Here is a 15,748-nt window from a genome sequence, read left to right as displayed (position 1 = left end):
ATTGCTGAGGTAACTCAAACCATGGAAGCATGTTACCATCGTGGGGGATATTAATGACTTTGTCTTCTTGTTAGTTATTTGTAAGAAGCTGTTACATGGCTGGAATGTTGACATTAAAATAACTGCCGGAGTGTGAACTCAGCAGTGTCGGACAGGTTTGAATTTAACACTATGCTGACTGATGAAATACAAAACCTAGATGACTTCATTTCTCTAGTAAACTGTGAACATGCTCACCTTCTGTAAGATGAAAGTTTGAAACTCACTTGGTCTTATTGTTTGACTTTGTTTTGTTCATTGTATAGAACTGAAGCGGAGTCTGTGTTCTGTCATTATTTACTTCCTAGAATTGAAACTAAGCCTATGTGTTGTTGGACGTGATGTTGACCTGGTTGCCTGTTCCAGTGCCTGCAAGGGATGTTCCACAAACACGACAGGAACAGGACATGGCACTTGATGATTGCCAACCTCCACCACCTGGTTGGTCTGCGGGAGATAGAGTTTGGTCATGTACCAGCCTCGGTGCTCCACCTGGTCTGTGAGAAACTTGGCAACCTCGAGGTCTTCAAGTCAGAGTACATCTCAGAAGTCAACGGAGATCAGAATAGGTACACGCCATGTCTGTAACTTCAGTCTGTAGATGATGCATGACCTCATGTTTAGTTCTTTTTGACATTGCTCATGGAACAATAAACTACAATAATACAAATTACCTCGTGTCCAAAACAGTTGCGTGGTAGGAAGTCACATATCAGCTTCATGGAGTGTAAGGCATTTTAACAAATATTGAGGACCAGTTGACCCTATAGACATACCATATCTAAACACATAAATGGACGGCCCAATTAAGTCAGTGAGGAAAGCACTTATTTGAGTTCAGATCATCTGGTCAGTGCAGGTCAACTAGTATTTCTAATTATCACCAAAGCCTGTGACTCTTCTTGTATTTTAAGGACATACTGCTATCTATTAACATAGATATTTATGCCGTCATGTCACCATTGATTCAGTATGTTGTAGTTATTTATCCTCGTAAGTAAACCGTCTTACCTTCTACCAGGAACATTCCCTGTAAGATTGACTTGGGCAAGTTTGTGTGTCTGAAGCACTTGCGTGAACTGCGACTTCGAGGTACTAGGGGCCTCACACTACCTGCCTTCTCATTCAATGGGGGACTGGCAGAACTGGCAGCTCTCAAGAACCTGGAAACTCTGGTGAGACAGTGAATTCATGCATGTTGGGTCTAATGTTATACTCAGTTTCTAGTTACTGCTGAAATAGGTAGTTGTCCCCCGCCGCAACGAGGAACGGGGACTATGTATTCAGCGGTTTCCGTACATATGTACGTTCCGATTCTTGTTAATGCGAAATCTCATGAACTGTGGTATCCAATATCTTTAAATTTGGTGACAGCCTACATTGGGGGATTATGCAGACACCAGTTGATTTGGGTGACCTTGACCTTATCTTCAAGGTCACCATGGCACTTTGACCACTTTTCAAACTTATTTAAACGCAATATCTCATAAAACATTGCACCCGATGTTTTCAATTATGCCGACAGCCTACATTGGGTGATTGTGCAGGCACTAGTCATTTCAGGCATCTTGTATGTGACCAAAAAATAAAAAGTAGTAAACATAGATATTCCATTCTTTAGGGGCGGGGACATTGCCATATCAGTGGCAAACACTTGTTATACTCTATATGTGTTACTTATGGTTAACCTGTTCCTTTGTGTGCAGTCGCTCACTACACTGAAGTCCATCCCGGATAATGAATTCCACTTCCTCCGTGACATGAAGCAGCTCAAGTTCCTGGAGGTTGGCAACTGTAACACTTGGTCATCGGAGGTGAGTTGAGATGCACAGATGAGTCACCTATGACATATGGTTATCAGAAGTCTTATGAAGTAAGGTGCATCTGTGGGGCACATGTAGCACTGGTCAGCAGAGGTCACAGGAAGTAGGGTGCACTGGTTGGACAACTAGAACACTTGTTCATCAGAGGTCACAGGAAGTAGGGATACTGGTTGGACAACTAGAACACTTGTTCATCAGAGGTCACAGGAAAGAGGGTGCACTGGTTGGACAACTAGAACACTTGTTCATCAGAGGTCCTTGGAAGGACGGTGCACTGGTTACGCAACTGAACACTTGTTCATCAGAGGTCCTTGGAAGGACGGTGCACTGGTTACGCAACTGAACACTTGTTCATCAGAGGTCCTTAGAGGGTACACTTGTTTGGCAACTGAACACTTGTTCATCAGAGGCCATAGGAAGGAGGGATACTGGTTGGGCAGCTAGAACACATGGTCAGTGGGGACTCCAGGTAGAAATGGTGGAAGGTGTTCTGAAGTAGAGTGCAGGGATGATACTGCGAGTGGCTTCTTCGAAGTTGTCTTACTGTCATGATATGTATGACTACTACTAGTCACTATGAGATTATCTCTGCTTTAGATATTTTGAAAACAGCAAACCGCAACAGGCTATTGACTTAAAGGGCAATCATATATAGTACAAAGTAGAATCATCTGTAAATATTGTTTGCCTTCCCTCTGACATTCAAATGAAATTGAACATATTTGAATAAAACGGTTCTGCGAAGGTTCTGAGTGTTGATCATGATGCATGAGTTAACACATCTTTTAATTGCAATATGCAGTGTTAACTATTCACCGAGAGTGCTGTTACTCTAGTGGAAACTTTCACTTTCTTGGTGAGCAGTGTTTAGCTTATAATTATAAGGTTATTTGGCATTGACTTGACTTAGTTAAACTCAAGTAATCCAGTAATTATGATGTTTATTTATGTAAACAAGAGAGATTCACATTTTCCATGGATTTGTGAAAAGTCATATTTTTCCTTATCCTGACTCATGCTATTTGCTTGTCTTCTTCTTCTTGCGAACACAGTGGAACACTTGTATCTCCCAATTGAAGTTCCCTTCAATGTAAAATCACTAATTAGTACTCACCACAAGTTATCTTTCCCCTCGAAAGCTCGGGAACGAGGGCGCCACCTCTCACCATGTGCCTCACTCTCTCCTTCTTCGCCCAGTGAGCAGGACGTGAGAGCGCCTGTGTCTCCCTACACACTATATCCTTTATTTATATTTAGTTTGTTACCTCTTATATTCATCTATAGAGGTGTAACTAGTATCCTTATTCAACATGCATTGATATTTATTCGTGTTTCTGCTGCTTTATTCACGGTCCGCCGTGTTTGCTCAGCGGATTGCGTTAAAGAAAATCTGCACTATTTGTAAATTACGTTTCTCTGCTGCCGATCCGCATTTAATATGCCCTAGTTGTACAACGCCATGCTCTATTGTTTCACGCTGCAATTTATGTATTAAATTGTCTAATTCTGCCTTTGATAAATATTTATATTGCGTCTTGAGACGTGCAGCAGATACATCTCGGAAACAGTCTTCAGTCATGGCTGATAGATCAGAGTCAGATATACCCTGTCAACTGTTGGCGGACGACCCGCTACCGTCTGGTGTTCCGCCTGAGTTACCTTCGGGGGAGAAGCGTGGGACGCAGTCCGCTTGATCCAAGAAGCGACCTGCATCCCAGGACATTCCATCATCACAGTCTAAGACTAGGAGAGCTTCCACGCGTCGTCACAACGTGCTGCTCCGAACCCCAGGGCTACAGCTTCGTCGAAAGGGAAACCCACGAAGGCTACTAAAAACTTTTCATCTGACATTCTTCCTGTTTCAGAATTGTGTTTATATGATGATGACATTCCGATTATCATTCCAGATGTACGGCATAAGAAGCGTCCAGTATCGGCTACCGTCACTTCAGCGCAGATCAACACGCAACCAGAGATGCCTACGCTGACGGCTGAGATTCTAACTGAGGGTCCCGTCGCTACCATAGAGAGGGCAGCCTCAACGCCAGCGCAGACCGTCCCAGATGACCTGGTCAGCCAGATTATGATGTTGATGGAAGACCGATACGGTTTACAGAGGCCTCAGAGCCGCGGGCCCCAGAGCCCAACCCATAATAAGTCATGTAGGGCCCCAGAGCCCGCTATGACTTCGCGTAGGGCCTCAGAGCCCACAAACGCCCTCCACGAAGGGCAACCCAGCCCGTATCGAAGCCTTCGTGAAGAACGTCCCAGGCCGCCTCCACGAAGGATCCAGATCCTCACCATTCGCGAAGGGCTTCACGGAGGCGGAGTGCTTCACCGAGCTCAGACCCTGAAGAACACAGAGGTCGCTCTCACGAAGCAAGCTCCTATATAATGATTCGGACTCTGACTCGATACCTTCCACGAAGGCCTTTACGACGAAGGTTAAGTGGCTCCAAGTCATCTTCATCCAGAAGATCTAGAAGGGATTCATCGAGCTTCACGAAGCCACCAGCGTTCGCCGAGGAAGTCTCCTCCAAGGTCTCCCTATACTAGCCACTGGCGTCAGTCCGCTTCACCACAATCTTCTCACGATCTTCTTACAGATCTAGGACTCCACCTCACTCTATTATATGTGATCCTACGTCAGAAGAGGAAGGAGGTATCGTATTCTCGGATGCAGAAATTAGATACTGGATGGTGAATGAATTGGAACTTACTTCCCTGTCTAAGAACGAGAACTCAGCTCATACTTATTTGATGAAGGAAGATGATGCGGACACTATCTCCTTACCTCCTATTGACCCGATAGCAGCGGTTCCAGCTAATCTGGATACAGCCTTTACCAAATCTACGGAGTTTCAGTCAACACATTTCCCGGTTTTCAACGCCAAGAAGTTTGCAGGCCACAATATGGACTCCTTTTTCAAGGCTCAAGATATTGATGAGAACTTTAAGTTAATCAACGATGCCAAGTCCAGGAATTACAGAATAGACGATCGCAAACTAGCCCAGTTGGATACCATTTCTAGGAGAATGTTTTTTGGATTGAATAGATCTAGAACTGTCAATGAAACCCTCATCACCAAGTTCAAAGATTCTACAGAGGAAGAAGATAGGATGATCTACTCGGTTCTACTCATGCAGAAAAGAGACCAACAGTTCCTTACAGATCACTTATCAGCACTTACTGCAGCTACTACCATGGCTCGTCGTCAGGGTCTACTAGCCTCCTGCAATTGGGGTAATCAATTTACGGAATCCCTCTACGCTGCCCCATGGTCATCACCTTTGCTCTTTGGTGGTAACATAGACAAGGTCTCCAAAGAGGTGTCTAAGGACTCTAGAGAGGTGCTTATGATCAAGTCCATGGATACGTTAGCTAATGTCATTAAGCAAACATCCTTGAGATACTCTGGCAAGTCTAAATTCTCTGGACTACAGAAAGCACGGGACAAGAAATTGGCTACAGCAAAAGGTCCCAAGGAATCTTTTCGTCGCCCATTCAGCAATTTCAGAGGAGGATCAGCAAGAGGCAGGTCATCCAGAGGTTTCCGCGCTTTAAAACGATGAAATACAGGTTTGGAACGACTGGAGTCTTTCATCCCCAGCTGTTCCAGTACAACCTTCTCAAGTGGGTGGACGCCTTCAGCTGCACTGGGAAAACTGGGGATTCCTACAAGATCCTTATGTATCCAACATCCTACAGCACGGATATCAAATACAACTCAAGGCCATACCTCCGTTGACAGTCATCCCTCCAAGGTTCGACTTCCAACCGGCACAACTACCAATGTTAAGAGAAACAGTAGCTACTCTTCTAAACAAACAGGCCCTAGAAGTTCTGGATCAGCGAAACATCGTACCAGGTTTCTACTCCCCAGTTTTCCTAGTGCCCAAGAAAAATTCCAAGGAAAAGTTTCGTCTCGTATACAACATGAGCATCTTCAACAGAGACTATCTAAGCAAACCGCCAGCGCTTCGCATGATACACTTACCGCAACTTCGGTACTTAATTCGTCCCAGAGATTACATGGCCAGCATAGATTTGCAAGACGCATATCTACACATTCCGATTCAGCCAAGTTCAAGGAAATATCTAAGATTTATCCTAGACGGAATACATTACCAATGGAAAGTACTTCCCTTTGGAATCTCATCGGCCCCTTGGGTATTCACAAGAGTGACGAAACCTATTGTCTCATACCTACATCGTCAAGGTCTTCGCAGCGTGTTTTACCTAGACGACGGGATACAAGTGGATCCAGATCCACAGCGTCTCAGACTACAGCTGAACTTTATAATCAAGTTACTAACTCAACTAGGATGGTTAGTAAATCTACTCAAGTCAGACCTAGAACCAACGCAAGATCTGCAATTTCTAGGTATATGATTTCTAACAGCCCAGAATCGTATAGTAGTCCCGGAGGACAGATGGATCAAGATCCAACAGTTAATCCCACAAGCCTTACTCTCTCCGCTACCACTACAACAGTGGCAGAGCCTATTGGGACTACTCACATCAGCTCAAGACTTGACAGTCAGAGGCAGACTTCAATTACGTCCGTTACAAGTCCTCATCAATGCGCATCTCGAAGACCCTCTACCGTTCAGTCTACCAGATCACGTCAAACCTCATCTACTTTGGTGGACCAAGAGATTGAATGTTTGCGTAGGCATCTCCTTAATAGAGCCGGAATCGGAAACACATCTCTACGTAGACGCGTCACTACAAGGTTGGGGAGCCCACCTTGCCAACAGGACAGCGTCAGGCCTATGGAGCAATCAAGAGAGCAAGTTACACATAAATCTGCTAGAGATGCAAGCAGTCATAAACGCCATAAGTCACTGGAGCAACCTACTACAGAACGCTCAGTTGATGATTCACACAGACAATTCGACAGTGGCGTTTTATGTGAACAAACAAGGTCACCGAACCTACTGTCTCTATGTTTCCGATTATTCGATCTAATCGACAATCTAAACATACATGTCAGAGCATGTCACATTCCAGGAGCAAAGAATGTATTAGCAGACGCTCTCTCTCTGCCACACCTACCTTCGCCGACAGAATGGATGCTCCACACAGAGATATTCACTCAAATAATCAAGGAAATAGGATCTCCACTAGTAGACCTATTCGCCACTCGATTCAACAAACAACTGACAACGTTCGTATTGCCAGTTCCAGACCCACTAGCATGGGCAACGGACGCACTAAGCATATCGTGGGAGGGACTCAACGCGTACTCTTTCCCGCCACCAGCGTTAATCCCACAAGTCTTACGGAAAATCAGTCAAACGCAGAGCCTCCATCTGATTTTGGTCGCGCCCTACTGGCCAGCGAGAACGTGGTTTCCAACTCTTATTCAAGAAATCGGACAACCATTTCTACAACTTCTAGAGTGCTCGAATCTGTTGATACATCCGCACACCAAACAAGCGCACAGAAAGCCAGAAGTATTCCAACTTCACGTATGGATTGTATCAAGGCATGTCTGAATAAGAGAGGTTATTCAGCCAGAGCGGCAAAAGCAATCACGCTTGCCCTGCGTAACTCAACTCGCAACTTATGCGATGACAAATGGCACAGTTTTGTCAATTATGCTGCAAAGAAAGGATTTACAGCCAGATATGCTACTCATCCTCAAGTGGCGGACTACTTATGTTATCTACGTCAGACTAAGAATCTAAAAGGCTCAACTTTGTCCACTTATCTTGCAGCAATAAGCTCTGTCATAACTATAAGAACGGGCGTCAAGCTAACCTAAACCCCAGAGTTACTCGCTTTGCTACGAGCATTCTGATTGGAGGATCAAAAACGGAAGTTTCACGCTCCAGCTTGGAATCTGAATATAGTGCTCCAACACCTCACAAGTGAGGCTTATGAACCATTAGAATCTACATCGTTTGAATCACTGACTCAGAAAACATTGTTCCTGTTATCTCTAGCTACGGCTGCCAGGATGTCAGAGATTCACGCATTGGATTACGAGAGAACACTCTTTGATGATATTCATAACATCGTTCATCTGGGACTACGCTGGGATTTTATAGCCAAGAACCAATTGCCAGGTCAACCAGACAGATTATTCCACGTCCCAGCTCTCTCATCTATACTTGGACCTCATGATACGATGGATCTATCACTATGCCCAGTAAGAGCACTGAAAATATATCTCCACCGATCCAAACAGAGGAGAGCAATATTCAAGAGATTATTTATCCCTCTATCTACAGCTACGCAGACGGAAGTCTCACGTACTACTATCTCCATTTGGATCAGAACTGTCATACTACGTGCCTACAAGGCTGCAGGACTCGACCCTCCAAGAGCATCTAATCCTCATGAAATTAGAGCGCTAGCATCTACACTTGCTCTACACGGCAACTGCTCTTTGAATACCATAATGGAGGGTTGTTTCTGGAGATCCGATATGGTGTTTGCCAACCACTATCTGAGAGATATCACCACCGAGGACATCTCAGGTATCCACCATTTCGGTCCCATGGTCCTCGCTCAACAGTTGACAGTTCCTCGGAGAAGATAAGTCAATCTTACAGATTTTATACTTATCTGATATCAGTACTAAATAGCTACATGCTATATATATTTTGTTTAAGTTCATTTTATTATCTTAAGCTCAGTACTATGGTTGTTATATCATACAATATATTAGTTAACAACTCTAAGGAGTTTTGCTATTACTGTAAACGAATTATATTTTGCGCCGGTTTTATTTTCGCGCTTTTCACGCAAAACATTTTAGCTCGAAAATTTATACACCGCGAATAAACCTGTCATTCATTCTGTCTAGCCACGCTCGCCCCTGAGTTGTTACCATAACACATCAAGTTTGAAGACAGAAATCTACGGGAATCTTAAAATGACGCGTACGACTGATAGAATTCGGAACATAAGACTGATGTGTTTTTCATCTCTTCCGTGAGTAAACGGATTACTGTGTACTAGTATATCGCACAGATAGGGATTTCCTGTGAGTATGCAATAAACGCCGCCTGACAGGTTAAGCCACTCTGTTTGTTTTCACTGCTATTAGTGGCGGCCAAAGAGACAGCTGGCAGTTCCGGCAATTACTGATTACGCGAATAATTGACCGCGCGATGTAGTCTAAACTGTCAATTCCGCGAAAATTGCACCACGCGAAAATAAGTACGTTTACAGTATATATATTTAGCTTAAGTTTCATCATACCTTAAGCTCAGCATTATGGTCACATTTTAAAATGTATTAGCTAACAAACTCTACGGAGTTTTTTGCTATTATATAGCTTAAGTTAAATTATGTCTTAAGCACAGAACTATACTCATATAGCTTAAGGTTATTCATATCTTAAGCTTAGTACTTTGGTTACTTCATAAAAGTATATTAGCTAATAAACTCGAAGGAGTTATGCTATCATATTAACAACTTAAGTCTATTAGTCTTAAGCTTTGTATTAATATTGTATATACTTTTATCATATAATTATATTGTAATAACCCATGTATGGCAGCTGATAAGTTAGCAGCAGGAATTCATCAATTCAGTGCCTTTATGAAGTTCCCATAAGGGTTATTACAGTCATTACAGTTCAAAATCACTAATTATCCAAATCCAAAGTATTATATATTCCCACCTCCGTATCCGTCGGATTCTACAAGCAAATAGCATGAGTCAGGATAAGGAAAAATATGTAATTTTCTGAATAAAATTGATATTTTATACTTATCCTGACTCATGAGGTAAGCCCTCCCGTCCTCCCCACATAACACTTTGGATTTTCCTGTAAATTCAAGTGTTGGGCTCGCTATAAAAGGAGAGAGTGAGGCACATGGTGAGAGGTGGCGCCCTCATTCCCGCGCTTTCGAGGGGAAAGATAACTCGTGGTGAGTACTAATTAGTGATTTTACATTGAAGGGAACTTCAATTGGGAGATACAAGTGTTCCACTGTGTTCGCAAGAAGAAGAAGACAAGCAAATAGCATGAGTCAGGATAAGTATAAAATATCAATTTTATTCAGAAAATTACATGTTTCACAGTATTACAGAATGCAGGAAGAAATAGGTCAGTGAGAGACTATTGTGATAGAGTTGATTGTTGTTACAGACTTACTTTGTGCTGGGCTCGCTGACAAACCTGACTCACCTCCGCCTGGAGTATGGTGGGGAGATCCCAGATATCGGCCTTGGTGATGCTCTGTCCTCCTTGGAGAGGTAAGTGGACTTACCGGTTGTCACATTCCATCCCCAGTTCAGTTACAAATTATTGTTATCCCCCGCCGTGCGTTTAGCGCGAAGTGGGGGATATAGTATTAGGCTCTGTCCGTCAGTATGTACGAATTGGAATATCTTAAGAGCCGTTGACTAGATTCTTTTCATATTTGGTACCTAGATCCATCACAGTATGAAAAAGGTCCCAGTCATGTTTGGTGACCTTGACCTTCATTTCATTTCACAAGGGGACTTTAACATTTTACCCTTGTCAGCAAGATATCTCAAGAACCGTTCACTGGATTCTTGTCATATGCAACACCAATCTTTATCTAGGGAAGACACAGGGCCCAGTCGATTTTGGTGATCTTCACATAATTTTCAAGGTCATAGCAACACTTAGAAGATTTCAGCATGTTCACCTGCATGTTAAGCTTGTCAGCAAGATACCTGAAGAACTGGTCACTGGATTTTCTTCATATTCGACACCATGGTTTATCTAGGGAAGGTGCAGAGCCCATTCGATTTTGGTGACCTTCACTTAATTTTCAAGGTCACAGTGACACGTTGAAAATTTCAGCATGTTCACCTGCATGTTAAGCTTGTCAGCGAGATACCTAAAGAACTGTCACTCAATTTTCTTCATATTCGACAGTGCAGGGCCCATTCGATTTTGGTGACCTTCACTTAATTTTCAAGGTCAAGGTGACAGGTTGAAGATTTCAGCATTTTCACCTGCATGTTAAGATTGTCAGCAAGATATCTCAAGAACGGTTCACTGGTTTTTCTTCACAGACTTTCAAGACTTCTCTTCAATGTTTTTGATGAGCAATTTCTTTATTCTTATTTTTGCATATTTCATACACCATGACATTCATGTCAAGGTCAAAGTGACTCCAAGGTCAAAGTGGGGATTATGTCACCTTAGTGACAATGCTTGTTCTGCTTCATTTTCCTCCAAGACAAACATGCAATAACCACTGCAGTACATATATAAGCCACACCTGTCATGCTTACTTTACAATAGATGTTCAGAACCCTTAGCCTGACACTGGCCTGCCAGTATGTGTGTTTACCATTATACAGTGTGTATTTATTTGTCAGCCTGGAGGAGCTTCAACTGATCCACTTCGGCCTGGCCGACACGCTGTACATCCCACTGGAGCAGCTTAACAAACTCAGGTCCCTGGTTGTCTGGCCCGAGGCAGCAGATGTAAGTCAAATCCTGGCCATAGTTGCCATTACCATATAGCAGCTTGTACCAAGGCCTTCCATGAGCTGTGGTGAAGGATGGTGTGGGGTAGCCTGGGGGTTAAAGGGGGAAGGGGGAGACATCTGTATTTACGAGTAAAAACGCTTTCTAGTTATATTGCTGTAATATTGCTAAACTGGAAATACTACTGGACATATTTATTTGCCTAATGGTTTCTTTCTTGATATACTTGTGATTTAAAGCAAGTCAAAATTTTATCTTTTAAAAAGTATTTCAGCTGCATGAATTGATGATATTGTAACCTTATGTAATTATCCAAGGTTTTCTGACATCCAAGTGTTGTATTGTTGCTTCAGATGGCAGCTGTCAATTCCAACACGCTCACACTGGTGTCGAAACTCCAAAAACTTCAGCTGTTGGAGTGGGGTGTGATCGTCAACTCTGACATGTGTGCCCCTGATCCCCTCTCTGACCATGACCGACAGGCCATGTGGATTCCCTTCTATCCCCCCAACTATGTGGAACTCCAGAAACAGCCCGAAGCCCCCACAGTCCCTGTCAACAGACTCAGCCTCATCCAGCTGACAGAGAGCCTGGCAGACTGTCTGCCACATACAGACATCAAGGTCAAGAAGATCAAGTCTCAGGTCAAGGTTAATGGCTGGGCTAATGACTCATAGTGAAACACTGCAACTTTCTCATCCATCAGAACAAATTCCTTAACAGACCTCTAGAATTGCACATATCTGCAGGGTGATGACTTGATTGTGAGAGAAAGCTAATTCCTGGCAGAGATGTTTGTTAGGTTGTATTCTCTGTTCTGGTTTTCTGCTACATGTAGGGTTCCAAGTAAGAGCATTCACATGTTGTATTTGGAGGATTTTAACATTTTGGGAATTTTGACAATTTTATTACAGTGAAACACTAGGTTTGTTGTTTTATTTGAAATTATTTGGGAACATTTTATAAAGTTTGTGGTTATAATGTATTTTGTTGAAGAAGTGGAAGTATGAGACAGACAGACATAGACAGAAGTGAATTCAGTACCTCGATGCCACAAGCCTATAACACATACAATGTAACTGTTGACAAAAGGGATTGCATGATTTGTACAGAAACAACCTTTACAAGAAGGTTCACTTTATATAATAGTTACAATAATATTACTTGAAATACTGGTCACTGGTATGGTGACCTGCATCTGGCAGCTGTGGCCCTTGCATGAATCCTCTCTCCTCTATCTTTAATAACAGAGGAGAGAAGATTCATGCAAGGGCCACAGCTTGAATTGCTTGAAATAGACACACAACTTAATAGGATTGTACCCGACGCATAAAGAAACAGCCTACAGAGATAAGGACTGGGCATTTTCTTACAAACTAGTAGGCAAAGACAAGACCCGATGCATGTGTACATGATTGTTTACCTAACTTTTACTACCCTTGAATTTAGTATATAGTTTATAAGTCCCGGTCAATCACAGGAACAGTGCATGATTATGTATATACAAAGAGGGCATCACAGTTCATGATTATGTATATGTCATGAAATAGAGAAGGTGACACAATCTTTTAATCAGTTGTAAAGGATTTATGTTCAATAAACATTTGTGCAGTAACTTCAAAATGTGCTCTACACATAGATAACATTATACCAATATATATAAGATGAAGAAATATATTTAGGGGGCTATCCTAATTGACTCTATGGCTGACATGAAGTTGGTATAGATGTATTTCAGAGAAATATTGATCACACAATACAAACCTGTAGTCCTAGGATGGAACTGTCTACTGTTGAGGTGAAGTCCTGCCAACATCATCTAAGGGTTGGGTCAAGCAAGGGTTTGGTTATCACTGAATTTAGTAGGACTTAAAGCTAACTTTTAAAACATATAGCCCATGTGAGCTTCTTGTAGAGTATGCTGTCCATCTACCCAGCCACCTGCCATCAACAGTAGCACTCTGTTCACTGCCACCCCTGATCTGTACAACCCTGTAAAGCAATAAGAAGACAGTAGCTTGTCACACACAAGGGAATGGACGTTATCGTATTAACTGTTTGGAACAGTCCATGGTGAAAGGTATTCGGTAAGGGTAGAATATGCATTGCCATTTTCAGTTTATCAAAATATAGGTAGTTCATGTTTTCTTGTAATGACTGGTACATTGTTAGTGAAGTGCATCAAATTTACTTTGATATCTTGAAATACAGACTTAATAAGATGGTGATTCAGTGTGAGAAAAATGAGAGAAAATAACTAAGTAAGAGCTCAAGAGGAGAGACTGGAAACCCGAAACACTCTTATTGTTTTGGCATAAATTGTGCTACAAATTTGTGTGAATGAAGTTATGATACTGTTTGGTTGTGTTGACATTATTAGCAACTACTTCCTAATGCCGAAAGAAGTATTACTTATAGTCTTTCACGGATAGTGTTTGAAGAAGGAAAGAAGCAATATAGGTAACGTAGTGTTAAATAGTAGACTATGGATGATGGGTGGACTTGCCCAGATTGGTGACACTGTGACTTGTGAGGAGATGTTTATCATGGGAATGTGTACTGATGTACATGGTGCTGTTTCCTTGTAGATAGTCACCTCTGCTATATTGCTATTGTTCTGAATATATATATCTACCTTCCAACTTGGATAAGGTTCTGATGTGGCAAATTGATTGCAATGTGTGATATAGAATGATGAGAAGGCATTGTTATGTCATACATGAAACCTACAGTTAAGGGTAACAATTAGAATGAGTGAAGACCTTGACTGTCTCTGAAAGAGAAAGGTTTTACAGGTATCCCATCATTAATCATGTTGACTCATTTGTTCATAATACTTTTCCATGCAAATTAGTAATAACCTTCATTGTATATTTCATCAGCACTTGTATATAGCCTTTTTAAAGATGGTTAGTGTACACTATTCATCTAGTGCTCTCTGACACCTGTGAACTTTGTAACAAAGATCAAACTGGATATTGCCAATTATGCAATAAATAATGTTTATGATACTTACTTGTGTGTGTGTGTGTGTTTATGTGGATTCCTCTGGAGGATTATATGGCCTACACAACTTCCCACAGGAGTCCTGTACTCACTCTTTCTGTGTTAATATGGTGGACATGAAATCCTCTGGTGTTCCTGATATGTTAGTGTGAGAGCCACCTGGAAGATGATAGCTCCAGCCTTATCCCAGCCCCTGTAGGTAAAGCATTCGCTCATCAAGCTGAAGACCCAGATTCGACACATGGGTACAATATGTGAAGCTCATTTCTGGTGTCCCCCCCCCCCCGTGATATTGCTGCAATATTGCGAAAAGCTGCGTAAAACCACTTTCTCTCACTCACTCACTCATCCACCCAGAAACTTCCTGCATGTTTATAAATACCATGCTTCTGGGGCTGTAGACGTCTTACCCCAGGTCATACACTAACCATGAAAGAAATAAGCAGAATCGGTAAGACTGACTTAAATGTGTCAGAATAAGGAATGCCACCCAACACATGTCGGTGGCGTTACTGGGTACAGCATGTGCAATCGATCACACGTGTTTTGGTTCTACGTTTTACAGACAAACACGTCTTCACAAAGGATGTTTATCGTCAACATTCATCTTTGTTCAAACACTTGGTATTGATATGTATTTTCTCTGATCCCCTAGTTATATATACTCTTAAAAAGTTGGGGAACCTGAACTTTCAATTTGGATAGGAAGTATAAACGTTAACAAACTTTACATCTTATGAACGCACCACCATTTCTCTTTATCACCACCCCTAAACACAACGTATGGAACGCACGTGCACAATGCAGTAGCGCCACACACGTGCATGGGGTGTCATTCTTGATTTTGACGGTGTTCAAGAAGCCGAAGGTCGATAAATCACTGTAGACCAATCATTTTGACAATCATCTTGCATCACACAGTTAGCGTTTGTTTCTAGCCGTTTTGTTTTGTTTGGACATGAAAATCGTACACATGCAAATTTCACGTCATACACCAATCATCCTTCAAGAGCGATTACTGTGCCAACAACTATGGTCATAAGGAAGTGCCAGTGGTGATGGACTCTCAAAACATTCATTATAATCATACCAACAATGATTGACTCCGATATATCTCCCAATTGTTTTCAATCGTAAATTAAAAATGAAGTTTCCCTATACCTTTTTCAAGAGTATATATTCATCCAATACTTACAGAATACAGGCACGTTTCTACACATATATATAACACTGGACTACCTACACTTATATATGACACTGGGCTATCTACACGTATATATAACACTGGGCTATCTACACGTATATATAACACTGGGCTATCTACACATATATATAACACTGGACTACCTACACTTATATATGACACTGGGCTATCTACATGTATATATAACACTTGGCTATCTACACGTATATATAACACTGGGCTATCTACACGTATATATGACACTG

The 15,748-nt window shown here is 42.0% G+C and overlaps 1 protein-coding gene across 1 annotated transcript in view; it reads left to right on the top strand.

Moving 5' to 3' along the window:
* Positions 1 to 14,308, top strand: part of LOC124272874 — a 47,024-nt gene extending 32,716 nt beyond the window's left edge. The window contains exons 12-17 of the mRNA XM_046708092.1: positions 406 to 608; positions 1,061 to 1,214; positions 1,746 to 1,853; positions 9,974 to 10,080; positions 11,182 to 11,290; positions 11,647 to 14,308. Of these exons, the coding sequence (XP_046564048.1) occupies positions 406 to 608; positions 1,061 to 1,214; positions 1,746 to 1,853; positions 9,974 to 10,080; positions 11,182 to 11,290; positions 11,647 to 11,970 (1,005 nt within the window). The 3' untranslated portion in view covers positions 11,971 to 14,308. The remainder of the gene's footprint in view (positions 1 to 405; positions 609 to 1,060; positions 1,215 to 1,745; positions 1,854 to 9,973; positions 10,081 to 11,181; positions 11,291 to 11,646) is intronic.
* Positions 14,309 to 15,748: the final 1,440 nt, after the last annotated feature.

This window comes from Haliotis rubra, unplaced genomic scaffold (genome assembly GCF_003918875.1).
Source record: "Haliotis rubra isolate DU_JTF1 unplaced genomic scaffold, ASM391887v1 Scf174, whole genome shotgun sequence".
Lineage (NCBI taxonomy): Eukaryota > Metazoa > Mollusca > Gastropoda > Lepetellida > Haliotidae > Haliotis > Haliotis rubra.
Note: the sequence above shows the minus strand (reverse complement) of the source record. Positions and strands in the feature narration are given on the sequence as shown.